The sequence below is a fragment of the Mustelus asterias genome, chromosome 14 (genome assembly GCF_964213995.1).
Source record: "Mustelus asterias chromosome 14, sMusAst1.hap1.1, whole genome shotgun sequence".
In the NCBI taxonomy this organism is placed as follows: domain Eukaryota; kingdom Metazoa; phylum Chordata; class Chondrichthyes; order Carcharhiniformes; family Triakidae; genus Mustelus; species Mustelus asterias.
Window position 1 is genome coordinate 42850800 of NC_135814.1, and position 19000 is coordinate 42869799.

The following is a 19000-nucleotide window of genomic DNA, read 5'->3' on the forward strand; positions in this document are numbered from 1 at the left end:
TGTCGCTCTCTTCTCACAGAAGATTCTGGGAGCAAGTTCCACTCGAGACCGGAGCACATAATCTGAGCCAGTACAGCAATACAGTATTGAGGGAGTATTGTACTGTCAGAGGTGCTGTCTTTTGGGCAAGATGTTAAACCAAGGCCCCATTTCCCCCCCTCAGGAACGTAAAAAATCCCAAAGCACTGTTGCAACTAAGATCACTGAATTAATGATCACAAAATTTGTTTTAGTAATTGAAAAGCAAAATAGTGCAGATGCTGGAAATCTGAAAGAAAAACAGAACATGTTAGAAAAACTCAGCGGGTCTGGCAGCATCTGTGGAGAGAGAAACAGTGTTAGCATTTCATGTCTGTATTACTCTTCTTCGGAACTGGAGGTAGTTTTTATATGCTGTTTATAGATTCCTGTGTGCAATTAGCTGCCTTTTTTTTAAAACAGTGACTGCATTCAAAAGTGCTCTGTTAGTTATAAAGTACATTAGTTGTCCCACAATTATGGAAGGTGCTATATAAATGCAGGCCCCTTCATTCTCCCTTTTTAGCATGTTTAGGTCAGGTAATCATACAGAGTAAGCACCCCCCATTCCACATTTTAACAACAAACTAAGAGTTATCATCCATCATACTTGTGGATATTTTTCCAGTTCAAACAGCAGCCATCCATACAGACTTTAAATTCACAGCTAATCTGCAAGTAGTTCTAGGTCTTGGGCCATGGCTCCAAAACAGAGAGTGCCAAAACTTGATTTATAAAGAAATTATACATCTGCTAGGCAAAATTTTTATCCCATAACCTAAGTTGGACTGAAATGTATGTCCCAGAAGCAAAGAAGCTAATTCACCAATGTGCACATAAATATTAAAAGGACCAACCATAGAAATGTTTCCAGCCCACTGTCCCCTTAAATTGTGTTACTGTAAAAGTTTGCAGGATGTTTTCAAAAGTATCAAGCAGCATTATATGTATGATGCAGTGAATTGGAACAGGTTTTGGGAGAAGTCCAAGAATAAATGGATTAAGACATTTGGAAGAGCTACTTTTGTAAATTAATTTAAAGGGAACTTTGTTGCTTAACTTCACTAAATAAGTTTTTTTTAAATAAATTCCTACAAGCTTGTCATTTCACCGACTCCTTATAAGTGTTCACAAACAGTGCCCAGACATTGCCCTTAACCAGTAATGCAAAAAGTCATTCTCATTATTCTGCATTATGATACAGGGTTGGATTTCTAAGTGATCATATTGTGTCTGTCCAAATTCTTACTAATCGGGTTTTCCTACAGAAACATAATGAAATTTCCAAAATGTTGTAATGCCAATATGTGAAGCCTGCTGTGAGTATAATGAAAGGAAATTGTTGTATCTTTAAAGCGCTTTTTATCTCTGTACATTGCAAAGGGCTTCAGAGACAATGAAATACTTCTTCAAATATGCCATGGTATTTTCAACATTCTTCCAAGGAGGCAACAGGGCCTTCGTCTAATCTCACATCCAAAAGACAGCAACTCCAATGGAATAACATTTTCTGTTCTTTGAAATAAAGAATAGAGAAGCAGCATATTATTTAAATATAGAGATGCCACTTAACTCTAATGGATCTGGGTGTCCTGGTACATGAATTGGGAAAAGTTAGTACCCAGGCGCAAGTGATTAGGAAGGTAAATGGAAAACTGTTGTTTACTGCAAGGGACTGGAATGTAAAAGTTGGGATGTTTTGCTACAGTTGGTGAGACCACATCTTGAGTATTGTGCACAGTTTTGGTCTCCTTATTTAAGAAAGCATATAAATGCATTAGAAGCAGATCAGAAAAGATTAACTCGACTGACACCTGCACCAAAATCTTGTTGGCGTTTACACTGGCGTGTAGAGTCCTGCCAATGGCACAGCCCTACCACAGGTTTTCCATCAGCGAGGGGTGCATTTAACGAGAATCTCCATTGACAATGGCAGAACCATAAGATCCCGCCACCAGCAAATAACACACCATTTCCCACCATTGCAAAACACGCCGCAGAGAGGGAGAAAAATCCCATCCCTGGATTGGGAGAGTTATGTTATGAGGAAAGGTTGGATAGATTAGGTCCATGTCCATTGGCGTTTATAAGAATGAGAAGTGATCTACTTGAAACATAAAATAACTTGAAGGGACTTGACAGGAAGTATGCTGAAAGGATATTTTCCCTTATGGAAGAGAGAAAATTTTAAAAAATAAGGGGTCTCCCATTATAAGATAGAAGATATATTCTCTCGCAGAGGATCATGAATCTTTAGAACTCTCTTCCCCAAAGAGTGGTGGAGGCAGGGTCAATGACTATTTTTAAGACAGACGTAGACAGATTCTTGACCAAGGGAATCAAAGGAAGTCAAAATTGGCCATGTAGTTGATGGTGATGATAGCTGTTGTCTCCAGAATTATACCAATGTTTTGGTTGAGTAAGCAGAAAAGTGCCAAATTGAATACAATTCAGAGAAGTGTGAGGTAATGCATTTGGGAGGGCAAGCAAAGATAAAGAATACACAGTAAATGGGAGGATTTTGAGTTTGGTAGAGGAAGTGAGACACCTTGGAGTGCTTGTCCACGGGTCCTCAAAAGTGGCAGGACAGGTGGACAGGGCGGTAAAGAAAACACGTGGAACACTTCCATTCAGTGGATGAGGTACAAATACAAAAGCAGGGTGTAATGTTGAAACTGTTTAACACACTGGTTATGCCACAGCTGGAACTTTGTGTACAGTTCTGGTCACCACATTACAGGAAGGACGTAATTTCTCTGGAGACAGTACAGAGCAGTTTTATAAGAATGTTGCAAGGCTTGAAAATTGCAGCTATCCAAAACACTGGATAGTCTAGGGTTGTTTTCCTTAGAACAAAGGAGGCTGAGGTGTGACTTAATTGAAGGCATAGATTTAAGGTGATTGATAAAATAATTAGAGGGGATGGGGAAAAGCATTTTGCACCCAGACGGTGGTGAGCATCTGGAATTGCTCAATTCATTTAAAAGGTACCTGAATCTGCACATGAAGTGACGTGACCTGCAAGGCTACAGACCAGGTGCTGGATCTGATTGGAGAATGAGTGGCCAATTTCTTTTCTCTCTCTTTTTTGGCTGGCCTGGACATGATGGGATGAATGGCCTCTTTTTGTACTGTAACTTTTCTATGGTTACCATAGGTAGGCAGAATGTGGAGTTAAGGACACAATCAAGACAAATGGTACGTTGGCCTTCATAGCGAGAGGATTTGAGTATCCAGATAGGGATGTTTTGCTGCAATCGTTTAGGGCATTGGTGAGGCCACTGTGTGCGCAGTTTTGGTGTCCTTATCTGAGAAGACTGTCCTTGCTATAGAGGGAGTACGGCGAAGTCAGTTAGGATATTTACTGGAGCTTAGAACAGTGAAACTTATAAAATTCTAACAGGGTTAGACAGGGTAGTTTCAGAAAGAATGCTCCCAATGGTGGTAGACTCCAGAACTAGGGGTCATAGTTTGAAGATATGGGGTAAACCTTTTAGAACTGAGAGGAGAAATTTCTTCACCCAGAGGCTGGTGAGTATGTGTGATTCACTACCATAGCATGTAGTTGAGGCCAAAACATTGTCTGATTTCACAAGAAATTAGATATACCTCTTGGGGCTAAAAGGATGTGGGGGGGGGGGGGGGGGGTGGTTCTGGATATTGAATTTGATGATCAGCCATGATCAAAATGAATGGTGGAGCTGGCTCAAAGGACCTACTCCTGCTAGTAGTTTCTATGATTCTATCAGATCAGCCATGACCTTGCTGAATGGTGGAGCAAGCTCAAGGCAGTTTGAGCTTTGACAAAGGGTCATCTGGACTCGAAACATCAGTTCTTTTCTCTCCTTACAGATGCTGCCAGACCTGCTGAGATTTTCCAGCATTTTCTCTTTTGGTTTCAGGTTCCAGCATCCGCAGTAATTTGCTTTTATCTCAAGGCACTAAATGGCTTACTCCTGATCCCAATTCAGATGTTCAGTGGTGCACTGAAAAATCTGCCGAGATTGTATGCACAAATCTCTGGATAGTGAATGAACCCATGACCTTCTGATTTAGGAGGTGAGAATGTTACCATCAGAAGTATTCATGGAGCAGGAAAAATAGATTTTTAAAAATTCAAGCAAGACACAAAGGTTAAACTAACTGCAAAATTAGGAACTTGTAACCAAGGTATTTGGTAAATCCTCATTTACAGAGTTGTACCGAAATTTAGGTTTCACCACCTCCATTAAGAATGTTCCAGAACAACAAAAGATTTCTGATTATAATAATGCGTGGAAGCTCTTTTGGCTTCAAGAACAGTTGGGTATGGTGGTCTCAGCAAGTCAATCTCTTCAGTATCTACTCAGCCTTCTTGGGTCCCCAGATGATCACCAGTTAACAGAGGAGCTAGCCTGCTTAGGGGCCTTTATCAAGTTACAAAGCAAGTGCCCCACAGCAGCCCAGAAAAGAGCTCTCCACCATATCACAACTGAGATCAGTGACATGGGAGAAAAATCAACCTCCTGTTGTTTTTTTTAAAAATTATAGTAAAACGTTAATTTTCCAGTAAAAGTCCATGCCAGAAAGATGACTGGTATGCTGGCACGAAGTTATAAAGATTATGTTTGAAGAAACTTAAATGGAACTCCAGTCAGCAAAGCAGGGGCTAACCAGCAATATGGATATTGCCACAAACTAACGAAAAAGACACACCATTTTACTTTGAGGTATAGGTTTACATGATCTGCCAGTTAAAATGGAGTGCGTTTCTCCATTAGACCACGGCAATGTACACAAGTGCTGTGAAATAGAGATTTACCCGTCCCCCACAGGTAGGGGATTAAATCTGCACGAGGAATTCGGCGCAGACACACACACACAGAAAAATATTAAGATTTTGTAAAAAGGGAAGATCACAAAGGGTTAAGTCTCAAGACTTGGGACTGCTTTGCGTCGCTTCCATCCATCCAGGCGAAACCAAAACCATGAAAGGCATTCCCGTCCTTACACCTCCAGTTATTTTCGGCGGCCATGGAGCTGCTCCGAGTTTTTTTGGGGAGGGGGAGAAGGAGAGAGAGAAAGAGACTCGGTTCCTGAACAATGAGAGAGAAGGGGAGGGGGGGCCGGGGAACACACCTACTGTCATTTATTTAATTTTTCTTTTTTTTAAAAAAGCACACACTCAACAACGCCGAGAATAATGACTGCGGAGTGGCCGAGGCCCCCTCGGTTAGCAGCCTCCCCAGCCCCGAACCATAGGCCGGGGAAGGGCCCCCCGCGGCTCTACTCACCCCGCCGTATCCAGGGTAGGCCATGACCTCGAAGCGCGCTGCGGGTTTACACCGAAAGCCGAGGGCTGTTTACAATCCGGGGGGGGGAGCTGCCGAACGGTTCAAGCGCGCGGCTCTGCGGCTGCTGTCAGTTGGCGATGGAATCAGCGGCCGCCTCAGTCACTACCTCCCTCACTCTGCCTTCCCTCACTCAGCTCCCCCGTTACCCACACACTCAGGCAAGGCGCTTCAATCCCCGCCCCTCCTCCGTCACCGCCGCCCCCCCCATTGGACAGCGGCCCCAGCTCCCCCTCTCCGATTGGCCGGTTCACCCCTGATGGACGTGCCCGCCAGCCAATCGGACGGGACGCCTCATTCCCTATGGCACTAAGGAAGCTGCAGGAGCATTTGAGACTTTGTGTCAATGTAGTTTTTTTTTGCTGCGGGCCGCTATCCACTCTGCTGATGCGGCCTTGTAAATACACAGCGCAAGATCCGCGTTATGCGCACTAGGCCCCAATCCCTTACAAGGCCCGTGCAAATGAAACAGGAGGGATGATTGCCCTGATGTTTTGTGTGCACATCTTCCCAGTGGCGTGTCTCTTCCAAGCTTTCCTAAGAACGGTGGTGCCTCCTTTCATTGATCATATGCTGCTGCTGCGAGACAATGTTATCATGTCTTCAGTGGGTCTTCTGGATCCCATAAGTTTAAAATAATCACACTTCAAACTCAAAATGCTAGAGCTTCATCAAGTGTATGTCTTGCACCCTGCCATGTGGCTGCTGGACTGATTGATACATTGCTACTGGGCACAAGACTGCAGAGCAGAAGTAAAATATGGTATATATTTGATTTGATTCATTATTGTCACATGTATTGGGATACACTGAAACGTATTGTTTCTTGTGCGCTATACACTGCTCATAGAGTACATAGGGGAAAAGGAGGGGTGCCGAATATAGTGCTGCAGTTACAGATAGGGTGAAGAGTAAGATCAGCTTCATGTATGATAGGTCAATTCAAATATATTCACATATCAATTAGTTCCTTACTGAATAAAATAACAAAATGTCAAAAGTATTTAGCTCATAATTTATATATTTTAGAATATAAATTTTAGTTGTAGAGTCAAGAGGTTTACAGCATTGAAACAGGCCCTTTGGCCCAACTTGTTCATGCCGCCAAGTTTTTACCACTAAACTAGTCCCAGTTGCCTGCATTTGGTCCATATCCCTCTATACCCACCTTACCCATGTAACTGTCGAAATGCTTTTTAAAAGACAAAATGGTGCCCGCCTCTACTAATGCCTCTGGCAACTCATTCCAGACACCACCCTCTGAGTGAAAAAATTGCCCCTCTGGACCCTTTTGTATCTCTCCCCTCTCACCCTAAACCTACGCCCTCTAGTTTTGGACTCCCCTACCTTTGGGAAAAGATGTTGACTATCTACCTCATCTATGTCCCTTATTATTTTATAGACTTCTATAAGATCACCCCTAAGCCTCCTATGCTCAAAAGGAAAAAGTCCCAGTCTATCCAGTCTATCCTTATACTCCAACCATCAAGTCCCGGTAGCATCCTAGAAAATCTCTTCTGCACTCTTTCAATTTAATAATTCCTTTCTATAATAGGGTGACCAGAACTGTCCACAGTACTCCCAAGTATGGCCTTACTAATGTCTTGTACAACTTCAACAAGATGTCCTAACTTCTGTGTTCAATGTTCTGACCAATGAAACCAAGCATGCCAAATGCCTTCTTCACCACCCTGTCCACCTGTGATTCCACTTTCAAGGAGCTATGAACCTGTACTCCTAGATCTCTTTATTCTATAACTCTTCCCAACGCCCTACCATTAACTGAATAGGTCCTGCCCTGATTCAATCTACCAATCTACCACATTTATCTATATTAAAATTCATCTGCCATTCACCAGCCCATTGGCCTAATTGATCAAGATCCCACTGCAATCCTAGATAACCTTCTCTGTCCACTATGCCACCAATCTTGATGTCATCTGCAAACTTACTTACCATGCCTTCTAAATTCTCATCCAAATCATTAACATAAATAACAAACGTCAGTGGACCTAGCACCGATCCCTGAGGCACACCGCTGGTCACAGGCCTCCAGCTTGAAAAACAATTCTGCAACCACCCTCTGTCTTCTGTCGCCAAGCCAATTTTGTATCTAATTGGCTACCTCACCCCGGATCCCATGAGATTTAACCTGATGCAACAACCTACCATGTGATACCTTGTCAAAGGCCTTGCTAAAGTCCACGTTGACTGCACTGCCTTTATCTACCTTCTTAGTTACCCCTTCAAAATACTAGGAATATAACTTTTAGGTTAAAGGTTGAATGCAAATAAATGGACACATCTGGTTAAGAAACTAACCCTGAATGTTATGTAATTCAAACAAGTTTAAAGTTATAAAGCTAATTATTTCCCTGGCAAGGTCAAAGGGGTGTAAACACTTAAAACATTGGATAATCTTAGGTGTAGCCGATGGAGGTTCACTTTCTTCAATAAATGACTTACATTATGTTTAATTTTATTTCTTATTATTGTCACAAGTAGGCTTACATTAACACTGCAATGACATTACTGTGAAAATCCCCTAATCACACGCTCTGGTATCTGTTTGGGTACACTGAAGGAGAATTTAGCATGGCCAATGCACCTAACCAGCATGTCTTTCGGAATGTGGGAGGAAATCAGAGCACCTGGAGGAAATCCATGCAGACACGGGGAGAACATACAGACTTTGTAGTCAGTAACCCAAGCCGGAAATTGAATCTGGGTCCCTGGCGCTGTGAGGCAGCAGTGCTATCATGCCATGCTACCACAGTACTACCACTTTGCCACCATGCCGCCTTTAGCTGTGTAAGGCATTTTCAGACAAAAGAAAGCTGAAGTAAGCTTTACAAACATGAGGATTACTTTGTAGGTCACAGGGTATGAAGAAAGAGCAATCACATTCATTAGCAGCATAAATTATTTATTGATAACCAAAGGGGAGTTTCAGGGACGTTTGTAAAATCCATTTACTTCTTCAGATCACAGAAAAAATTTTAAGTTGGGGATAATTAACCTAAAGGTCTGTTTAGGGACATCCCAAAAATATGTCACATCATTATGCAGATAAGCTGTGGGAAATGAGAGGTTCTTTAGTTTTTCTGGGTGTTTACTCCAAAGGCTGTTTAGTCACAGTTTGAGCTCTGGAGATCTGCAGCTCACTGAGAGAAGATAGCCAAAGCTGATGGGTATTAATCAGGTTGACAGTTAAGCTGAGAAAATTCTAACTTCATCACTCTACATGGAATGTGAGTGAGAACTTTATCTCAATTTTGAGTTCATGAGGGAAAAGTAGCTAGAAGATTTATTTTCACCTGCAGCTAGTGGGAGAAATCTATCGGTCCTCACAGAGTCTTGTGGTAAAGAAAGCAATCAGCAGAATTAGCTGCGAAGCATTGAAAAGGCAACAATCACAAGGAATTCAGGCATCCACAGTGAAAGTCTGAGGTCGCGTACCAACCAACTCAAGGACAGCTTCTTTCCTGCTGCCATCAAACTTTTGAATGGACCGACTTCGCACTAGGCTGATCTTTTTCTACACCCGAGCTATGATGTAACACTACATTCTGCACTCTCTTCTTTCCTTCTCTATGAACGGTATGCTTTGTCTGCATAGCGCACAAGAAACAATACTTTTCATTGTATACCAATACATGTGACAATAATAAATCAAATCAAATCAAAGCGGTATTAAACAATAAATCTCACCTTGGAGACTGAGGAAAATTTAAATAAATTCCAGAGGACTGTGGCATACTTTTGGGTGGTCTTGACAGAAGTGATAACTCCAAGATATCATAAATTATTAAGAGGATTCTTGGGGGGGAGTAGGAAGTAAAACTGAGTGAATAACATACATAGTTATAAACCATATTGTTAAATTAATAGTTCTTGTTTTGCTTAAATTAACAATATATACAATAAAGTTTATTTTTGTTTAAAAATATGAAATCTTGCCGTGTAGTTCTGTTCGTTAAAATTAGGTCCTTGGATATATCTTTGCATGTTATAACTCTCCATAACATGATAGTAACAATCACACTTCTTCAAAAAAATATTGTCACTGTTCCAATCATTAACATTTTTGCTAAACTAAAGATTAACAATCAGCTTTTAGGAATAAACTGAACACCTTGAGAGTCTGTTATAGTTAATTTCCTTTTCTCAAAATATTATTCACGGTATCACGTATGATTGGATATTGTGCCTCCATTTTGTAGATTTGACATTCATTGCTTTCAGTGGTGAGTTGGCACCCTGCACATGCGATGTTGTGCGTTGCTCCTAGTGTTGTAGGAGTCATCACTGATATTGCTAATGTAGTGTCAGTTGCTGGTGATATTGTTGATGTTGCACGGTTTGTTTGATGTTGCTCAGGAAAGATGAGCTAAATTGTGAGGATGGTGTCATTCTTTGGGGATCCAGGATGGTTATTCTCAGACCAGGAAGAGAATTGCTGAAATTATTGTGAAATATGTAACCAGTGCCCTTTATACCTATGGGCAATGCCAGCCCGGCCATGGCTGAGACTTCACGTGAATTACGTGAGCCCATTTATGTTCCTTTTATTAGTGGATGCCCAATCAAATGGTTTGAGGTGTTCAAAATAACAGCCACAATTTCAAACGCCACAATTTCAAACGCCACAGTGGAGAAGCTGTGCCAATGCTTCTCCACCCACAGCGTGCCAGAAGTTCTTGTCTCAGACAACGGAACAGCGTTCACAAGTAGCATTTAATGGAATCAAGCATATCAAACTTCAATCAAACTGTACCATATCATCCTTCATCAAATGAGTTGGCTGAATGCGCAGTTCAAACCTTCAAGGCTGGAATAAAGAAACAGACACGTATGTTGCTAGACACTAAAATAGCACAGTTCCTGTTTGCCTATGGAAATACCCTGCATATGGGTGTAGCTCCTACTCATGGGTCAATGCTTGAGAACCAGATTAGCCCTGTTAGTTCCAAATTTGGCAGGGATGGGGGAGACAGGGCAGAGTTGTCAGGGAAGAAACCATGATTCAGTAAAAGTTGAGAGAGTATTACAAATAGACTTTGATAGCAACAATATCCGTGGGATCAGCATGGAGCACCACCCTCAGCTATCTGCTCTTTTGTTGATCAATTCGCCTCACAGATTTTGCCATCCAACATTGTAGCAATGTCTCTTTGGCTCTGTTCACTATCTCCATAAATGACTATTGTATTGTCACTTTCAAAATCAACACAAGTTCTCCATCTTACTTCTGTTGGACAGAGGATGTTCAGGCTGTATCTTTCTATTTCTCTTGACATTTTTCAACTTCCCCCTTCTCATCATTGTCCTCATATACCTAGTTCCCATTCTCACCAATTTTCCATAAGGACTTTCGTTTTTAATGACCTTTGCGGCCTTCGTCCCTTTCTTTTGGCCACAGCCTTCATAATTTCTGCCCACAACTTCCCTCAATCTAGGATGCACACCATCTGACATAACTGCATTGAGTGCTGTCATCCCCTCCTTTGCTGTGATATTGGCAAAATCCTCTCCCAGTGAAGATAGGAGCAAAGTACTCATTTAGTATGAGAGCCATGACCTATGTTTCCTTAAGCTCTCCTTCATGATCCCTAATTCATTCTTTGACAATTATTTTTACTAATTAAATGATACTTCTCCTTCTGCTGCATTTCCTGCTTACTAGGTGATGCCAATGGATTTTCCCTTAGGGCGGCACGGTGGCACAGTGGTTAGCACTGCTGTCTTACAGCTCCAGGGACCTGGATTCAATTCCTGGCTTGGGTAACTGTCTGTGTGGAGTTTGCACGTTCTCCCCGTGTCTGCGTGGGTTTCCTCTGGGTGCTCTGGTTTCCTCCCACAGTCCGAAAGACGTGTTGGTTAGGTGGATTGGCCATGCTCCCTCAGTGTAACCAAACAGGTGCCCGAGTGTGGCGACTGGGGGATTTTCAGTTACTTGTGACACTAATAAATAAACTTTTTTAAAAAATGCAGCAGCTAACCACAAATTTGAATACCCAACCAGGGTTTCCTCTTGAAAAATCCAGGCAGGGGAAGTATTTTTAGCATGTTGACTGCTTAATGACGTTACTGGGTTTTTTTTCAAAGGAAGAAGTGTAAGGATGCACTCAAGATTGCCCTAAAGCACGGAAGTATTAATACTACTGGCTGAGAGGAGAAGGCTGTGGACTACTCAGCGTGGCTCCACCTGGTCTATTAATGCGCAGGCCACCTCAAGGCTCAGCAACTTGACAGCGAGGCAGAACAGCGGCGGTAGAGGAAGGAGAGGGAAGCCAAGCTGGGGCTGTGAGTTCCATTCCCCTGCTCAACAACATTCCCCCCCTCCCCCACTGCAGAATAACTTGTGACTCCAGAATTAGACTCCTCGGTTATCCGAAGACTCACCAAGCCTGACGGACGTCACCCTTGATTAAGAAGGGCTGCCGATGACGGTTGTTACTGGTGGGAGGATGGCTCTCGGATGCCAATTCTTCACCTGTGCCGAGGTTCTTGAAAGGGGTCAAGAGTCAATTCTGTCAGGAATAGACCTTAGCATTCAGTCAACTGCCAAGAAAACGGACAGTCTGCTTGGAATCAACACAGCAAAGAGTACAGACATTGGGCGTCTGCCAAGAAACTGATACAAGACGGTCTCCTTGTTGTTGATAAATAGCTGCATTTTCTTGTATTTTTCCTAGCTCTCTACAGAATTATGAACCAGACATTTTTCATCAGCCTCCTTTTCCTGTTTCTTTTAAATCTTTGGATCTTTCCACATCTAGCCATCCCACAGCTCTAGAACCAGATGCCCTTTTTTTCTCCTCACCGAATCTGTCTTGTCTGTACCTAATCCATTTCTCCATTGTAGACTTCTTTAAAGTTTCACCTAACATTCTTTGATTCCATATTTTCTCCATGAATCAATATCATCGAATGCAGATTAACTTGCCTTTCGTTTCATTTATGGTTGTGGGATTCTGCCTTGTGTAAAATGCTTGTCCTGTTTCACTATAGAACAATAGGCAATACACTTCAAAGTAATTAATTGTGTGTGTGTACTTTAGGGAGCTTTAAGAGCTTTAATAAGGCACAATATGAATGAGTTTTTCTTTTGAATTCACTTGGAGATCTAATACACTGCAGTCACTGCCTTGAACAAAGGATAAACTACTTGGATATGATTGTGCCTAAGCATAGTATTTTTATTAATGGACTTTTAAGGACTATTGGCTAGAAGATACAAGAGGATCTTTTCCAATAGGGATTTAATTTCAGCACCTGCAGATACTGCTAATCCCAACTTTAGCTTGCATAGAATTTTGTATGGCAACATTTGAAGAGGGCTTTTCATATCTCACTTCAATGACAACAAGGTCCTGTTGCAAGTTAAGCTTGTAAAAAGGAAACAAAATACTTCATTTATATAGTGCCTTATAATAGCTGTCATCTATATTTCAAAGTGCTTCAAACTTAATTACTTTAAGATCGAGTAACTCATTACACAGGCAAAGATGGCAACTATTAATACTGATTATATTAATAGGGATAGACTACAATCTGCAATGTCATTTTTCTAGGTGTTAAGCAATGGGTCATTGTAGGCAGATAGTTGTCTCCATTTAATTCTACTTTAATTTTGCCAATATTCTGGCTAATATAGGCTTAACTTGTTCTTCCATAACACGGTGAAGATCGCTAAACTATGAAGTAGAACTAAGATAAAAGCAAAATATTGTGGATGCTGGAATCTGAAACAAAAACAGAAAATGCTGGAAAATCTCAGCAGGTTGGACAGCATTGATGGAGAGAGAATAGAGCTGATGTTTTGAGCCAGGATGATACTTCATCTAAGTTCAAACAGCAATGATAAAGGGTCATCCTGACTCAAAACATTGGCTCTATTCTCTCTCTCCACAGATGCTGTCAGACCTGCTGAGATTTTCCAGCATCATGAAGTAGAACAGTTTGAATGGATATCTTCAAGTAAGACACGAAATTAAGGCCCTGCCCACCTCATCGCAATGTGTCAAGTGGATCTTGTGATACTATTACCCAATGAATGTCCTTCCTCAATCAACACCACTGATTATTCATCTTATTGCTATTACCCTACCTTGAGACTGAAGTAAGAAAATTAGTTGAATGTATCTTACACTAGATTGTTCACTTAACATGTGAATGGAATGCAGAAACCCCAGAGGAATACAAAACAACAAAATGGTCAAAAGCATAATGGGTGCTTTGTTCACAATCTCCCTGAAGATGCTGCAAACAGAAGCTAAAGAAACAATTACCAGGCCAAGCAGGCTAGTGAATAAATCACCAGGTTTAATATGTGCTTGGTATACAGGCTATAATTAGAGAACCTAGAGTACGAGCACTTCTTGCTGCTGCTAGAGTTCAAAAAATCACAGCATGTTCAATTTTAATTTTTATGCTGATCTAGTGCAAACTATTTCCTTGACATTGTGTGAGTCTGACTGGATTATTATGAAGAAAAAATAAAGAAACCGAATCAAAAAGAAGTTTCAGAAGTTATTGTAAATAAATACCAACATAGAAACCATAGAACCATAGAAAATTACAGCTCAGAAACAGGCCTTTTGGCCCTTCTTGTCTGTGCCGAACCATTTTATGCCTAGTCCCACTGACCTGCACTTGGACCATATCCCTCCACACCCCTCTCATCCATGAACCCGTCCAAGTTTTTCTTAAATGTTAAAAGTGACCCCGCATTTACCACTTTATCCGGCAGCTCATTCCACACTCCCACCACTCTCTGCGTGAAGAAGCCCCCCCTAATATTCCCTTTAAACTTTTCTCCTTTCACCCTTAACCCATGCCCTCTGGTTTTTTTCTCCCCTAGCCTCAGTGGAAAAAGCCTGCTTGCATTCACTCTATCTATACCCATCAAAATCTTATACACCTCTATCAAATCTCCCCTCAATCTTCTACGCTCCAGGGAATAAAGTCCCAACCTATTCAATCTCTCTCTGTAACTCAGCTTCTCAAGTCCCGGCAACATCCTTGTGAACCTTCTCTGCACTCTTTCAATCTTATTTACATCCTTCCTGTAACTAGGTGACCAAAACTGTACACAATACTCCTAATTCGGCCTCACCAATGCCTTATATAATCTTAGTAAGAAGTTTAACAACACCAGGTTAAAGTCCAACAGGTTTATTTGGTAGCAAAAGCCACACAAGCTTTCGAGGCTCTAAGCCCCTTCTTCAGGTGAGTGGGAATTCTGTTCACAAACAGAATTTATAAAGACACAGACTCAATTTACATGAATAATGGTTGGAATGTGAATACTTACAACTAATCCAGTCTTTAAGAAACAAAACAATGGGAGTGGAGAGAGCATCAAGACAGGCTAAAAAGATGTGTATTGTCTCCAGACAAGACAGCCAGTGAAACTCTGCAGGTCCACGCAACTGTGGGAATTACAAATATTGTGACATGAACCCAATATCCCGGTTGAGGCCGTCCTTGTGTGTGCGGAACTTGGCTATCAGTTTCTGCTCAGCGACTCTGCGCTGTCGTGTGTCGCGAAGGCCGCCTTGGAGAACGCTTACCCGAATATCAGAGGCCGAATGCCCGTGACCGCTGAAGTGCTCCCCAACAGGAAGAGAACAGTCTTGCCTGGTGATTGTCGAGCGGTGTTCATTCATCCATTGTCGCAGCGTCTGCATAGTTTCCCCAATGTACCATGCCTCGGGACATCCTTTCTTGCAGCGTATCAGGTAGACAACGTTGGCCGAGTTGCAAGAGTATGTACCGTGTACCTGGTGGATGGTGTTCTCACGTGAGATGATGGCATCTGTGTCGATGATCCGGCACGTCTTGCAGAGGTTGCTGTGGCAGGGTTGTGTAGTGTCTTGGTCACTGTTCTCCTGAAGGCTGGGTAGTTTGCTGCGGACAATGGTCTGTTTGAGGTTGTGCGGTTGTTTGAAGGCAAGAAGTGGGGGTGTGGGGATGGCCTTGGCGAGATGTTCGTCTTCATCAATGACATGTTGAAGGCTCCGGAGGAGATGCCGTAGCTTCTCCGCTCCGGGGAAGTACTGGACGACGAAGGGTACTCTGTCCACTGTGTCCCGTGTTTGTCTTCTGAGGAGGTCGGTGCGGTTTTTCGCTGTGGCGCGTTGGAACTGTTGATCAATGAGTCTAGCGCCATATCCTGTTCTTATGAGGGCATCTTTCAGCGTCTGGAGGTGTCTGTTGCGATCCTCCTCATCCGAGCAGATCCTGTGTATACGGAGGGCTTGTCCGTAGGGAATGGCTTCTTTAACGTGTTTAGGGTGGAAGCTGGAGTAGTGGAGCTGGAGATGCTCCACTACTCCAGCTTCCACCCTAAACACGTTAAAGAAGCCATTCCCTACGGACAAGCCCTCCGTATACACAGGATCTGCTCGGATGAGGAGGATCGCAACAGACACCTCCAGACGCTGAAAGATGCCCTCATAAGAACAGGATATGGCGCTCGACTCATTGATCAACAGTTCCAACGCGCCACAGCGAAAAACCGCACCGATCTCCTCAGAAGACAAACACGGGACACAGTGGACAGAGTACCCTTCGTCGTCCAGTACTTCTCCGGAGCGGAGAAGCTACGGCATCTCCTCCGGAGCCTTCAACATGTCATTGATGAAGACGAACATCTCGCCAAGGCCATCCCCACACCCCCACTTCTTGCCTTCAAACAACCGCACAACCTCAAACAGACCATTGTCCGCAGCAAACTACCCAGCCTTCAGGAGAACAGTGACCAAGACACTACACAACCCTGCCACAGCAACCTCTGCAAGACATGCCGGATCATCGACACAGATGCCATCATCTCACGTGAGAACACCATCCACCAGGTACACGGTACATACTCTTGCAACTCGGCCAACGTTGTCTACCTGATACGCTGCAAGAAAGGATGTCCCGAGGCATGGTACATTGGGGAAACTATGCAGACGCTGCGACAACGGATGAATGAACACCGCTCGACAATCACCAGGCAAGACTGTTCTCTTCCTGTTGGGGAGCACTTCAGCGGTCACGGGCATTCGGCTTCTGATATTCGGGTAAGCGTTCTCCAAGGCGGCCTTCGCGACACACGACAGCGCAGAGTCGCTGAGCAGAAACTGATAGCCAAGTTCCGCACACACAAAGACGGCCTCAACCGGGATATTGGGTTCATGTCACAATATTTGTAACTCCCACAGTTGCGTGGACCTGCAGAGTTTCACTGGCTGTCTTGTCTGGAGACAATACACATCTTTTTAGCCTGTCTTGATGCTCTCTCCACTCCCATTGTTTTGTTTCTTAAAGACTGGATTAGTTGTAAGTATTCACATTCCAACCATTATTCATGTAAATTGAGTCTGTGTCTTTATAAATTCTGTTTGTGAACAGAATTCCCACTCACCTGAAGAAGGGGCTTAGAGCCTCGAAAGCTTGTGTGGCTTTTGCTACCAAATAAACCTGTTGGACTTTAACCTGGTGTTGTTAAACTTCTTACTGTGTTTACCCCAGTCCAACGCCGGCATCTCCACATTATATAATCTTACCATAACACTCCAACTTTTATACTCGATACTCTGATTTATAAAGGCCAATGTACCAAAGGCACTCTTTACGACCCTATCCACCTGTGACGTCACTTTTAGGGAATTCTGTACCTGTATTCCCAGATCCCTCTGTTCAACTGCACTCTTCAGAGTCCTACCATTTACCCTGTACGTTCTTCTTTGGTTTGTCCTTCCAAAGTGCAATATCTCACACTTGTCTGCGTTAAATTCCATTTGCCATTTTTCAGCCCATTTTTCTAGTTGGTCCAAATCCCTCTGCAAGCTTTGAAAACCTTCCTCACTGTCCACTACACCTCCAATCTTTGTATCATCAGCAAACTTGCTGATCCAATTGACCACATTATCATCCAGCTCATTGATATAGATGACGAACAACAATGGACCCAACACCGATCCCTGCGGCACACCACTAGTCACAGGCCTCCACTCAGAGAAGCAATCCTCCACAACCACTCTCTGGCTTCTTCCATTGAGCCAGTGTCTTATCCAATTTACTACCTCCCCATGTATACCTAGCGACTGAACCTTCCTAACTAACCTCCCATGAGGGACCTTGTCAAAGGCCTTGCTGAAATCCAGGTAGACAACATCCACCGCCTTCCCTTCATCCTCTTTCCTGGTAACCTCCTCGAAAAACTCTAATAGATTGGTCAAACATGACCTACCACGCACAAAGCCATGTTGACTCTCCCTAATAAGTCCCTGTCTATCCAAATATTTGTAGATCCTATCCCTTATCACACCTTCCAATAACTTGCCCACCACCGACGTCAAACTTACTGGCCGATAATTTCCCGGATTTCTTTTGGAACCTTTTTTAAACAACGGAACAACATGAGCCACCCTCCAATCATCCGGCACCTCCCCCGTGAATACTGACATTTTAAATATGTCTGCCAGGGCCCCTGCAAGTTCAACACTAGCTTCCCTCAAGGTCCGTGGGAATACCCTGTCCGGTCCTGGGGATTAACATGTGAGTAGATTTTTTTTATTAGTTCATGGGGATTGTGGATATTGACAAGGTCAGCATTTATTGTCCATCTCTGTTGCTCTTGAGAAGTTATTGGTGTGCCACCTTCTTAAACCACTGCAGGCCGTGTGGCATAGGTGCACCCACAGTGCTGCCAGGTAGGGAGTTCCAGGGTTTGTTTCTTCGTGGCAATGCAGGTACAGTGATGTACTTCCAGGTCAAGATGGTGGATGACTTGGAGGGGAACTTGAATTTAGTGATGTTCCTACCTGCTGCCCTCATTCACCTTGGCTCAAAAGGACACGTATTTGGAAGGTGCTGTCGAAGAGAGCAATAAATTGAAATTTTCTCACTGTCACTCTTAGTTTGGGCCTGGTACACACTGCAGTCATTGTGGCCCAGCGATGAGAGAGAGAATGTTTAAGACGGTGAATGTGGTGCTAGTCAAGAGGGCTGCTTTGTCATGAATGGTGTTGATGGTGAATGCTGTTGGAACTGAACCCATCTAGGCAACCGGTGAGTGTTCCATCGCCCTCTTGACTTGGTATGGTAACCTAAGTGTGAAATGTAAAAGTAAGCTGGACAGAATTGTCAACACTGCAAGTAAAATCACTGGTAGATAGTAGACACAGCTCAATAACCTATTTAACAACGCAGTTAAGAGGGGAACTCAGGCTATTATTGGTGAACCCTCTCATTCTTTATAACCTCAATTTGAAAAGTTCCCTTCAGGCCGGCACTTTAGAATGCCTATTCCTAGAAAACAATTGCGCCGCATCCTCCCTCTGCATCATGCACCAGCACAGGCACAGGCTGGTGGATACATGCATATCAGAGCAGATGTTATTGCACAGTGGTGAAGGCATATCACACTCACCTGAGGAGCTGGTGCAGACAGAGAGTCCCCAGGGTGCCAGTAATCGAAGGATTGTTGGAGACCAGGACAATGCTGAGCTAAGACAGATGATGAGCCTCTGGAGTCATCCAACAGGCAGCAGATGCTGAATGTCCAGTGTGGTGCATGTAAAGATCTGGCAGAGAACTCTGACGGTCTGCATGCCATGGTCTCAGTGTTGGAGGATGCCACGTAGAGCGTGAGA

General features: G+C 43.2%; 1 protein-coding gene across 1 annotated transcript in view; it reads right to left on the reverse strand.

The window, feature by feature from the left end:
* Nucleotides 1-5557, reverse strand: part of LOC144503622 (sorcin-like) — a 49768-nt gene extending 44211 nt beyond the window's left edge. Inside the window, exon 1 of the mRNA XM_078228244.1 lies at nucleotides 5292-5557. Coding sequence (XP_078084370.1) covers nucleotides 5292-5315 — 24 coding nt within the window. The 5' untranslated portion in view covers nucleotides 5316-5557. The remainder of the gene's footprint in view (nucleotides 1-5291) is intronic.
* Nucleotides 5558-19000: the final 13443 nt, after the last annotated feature.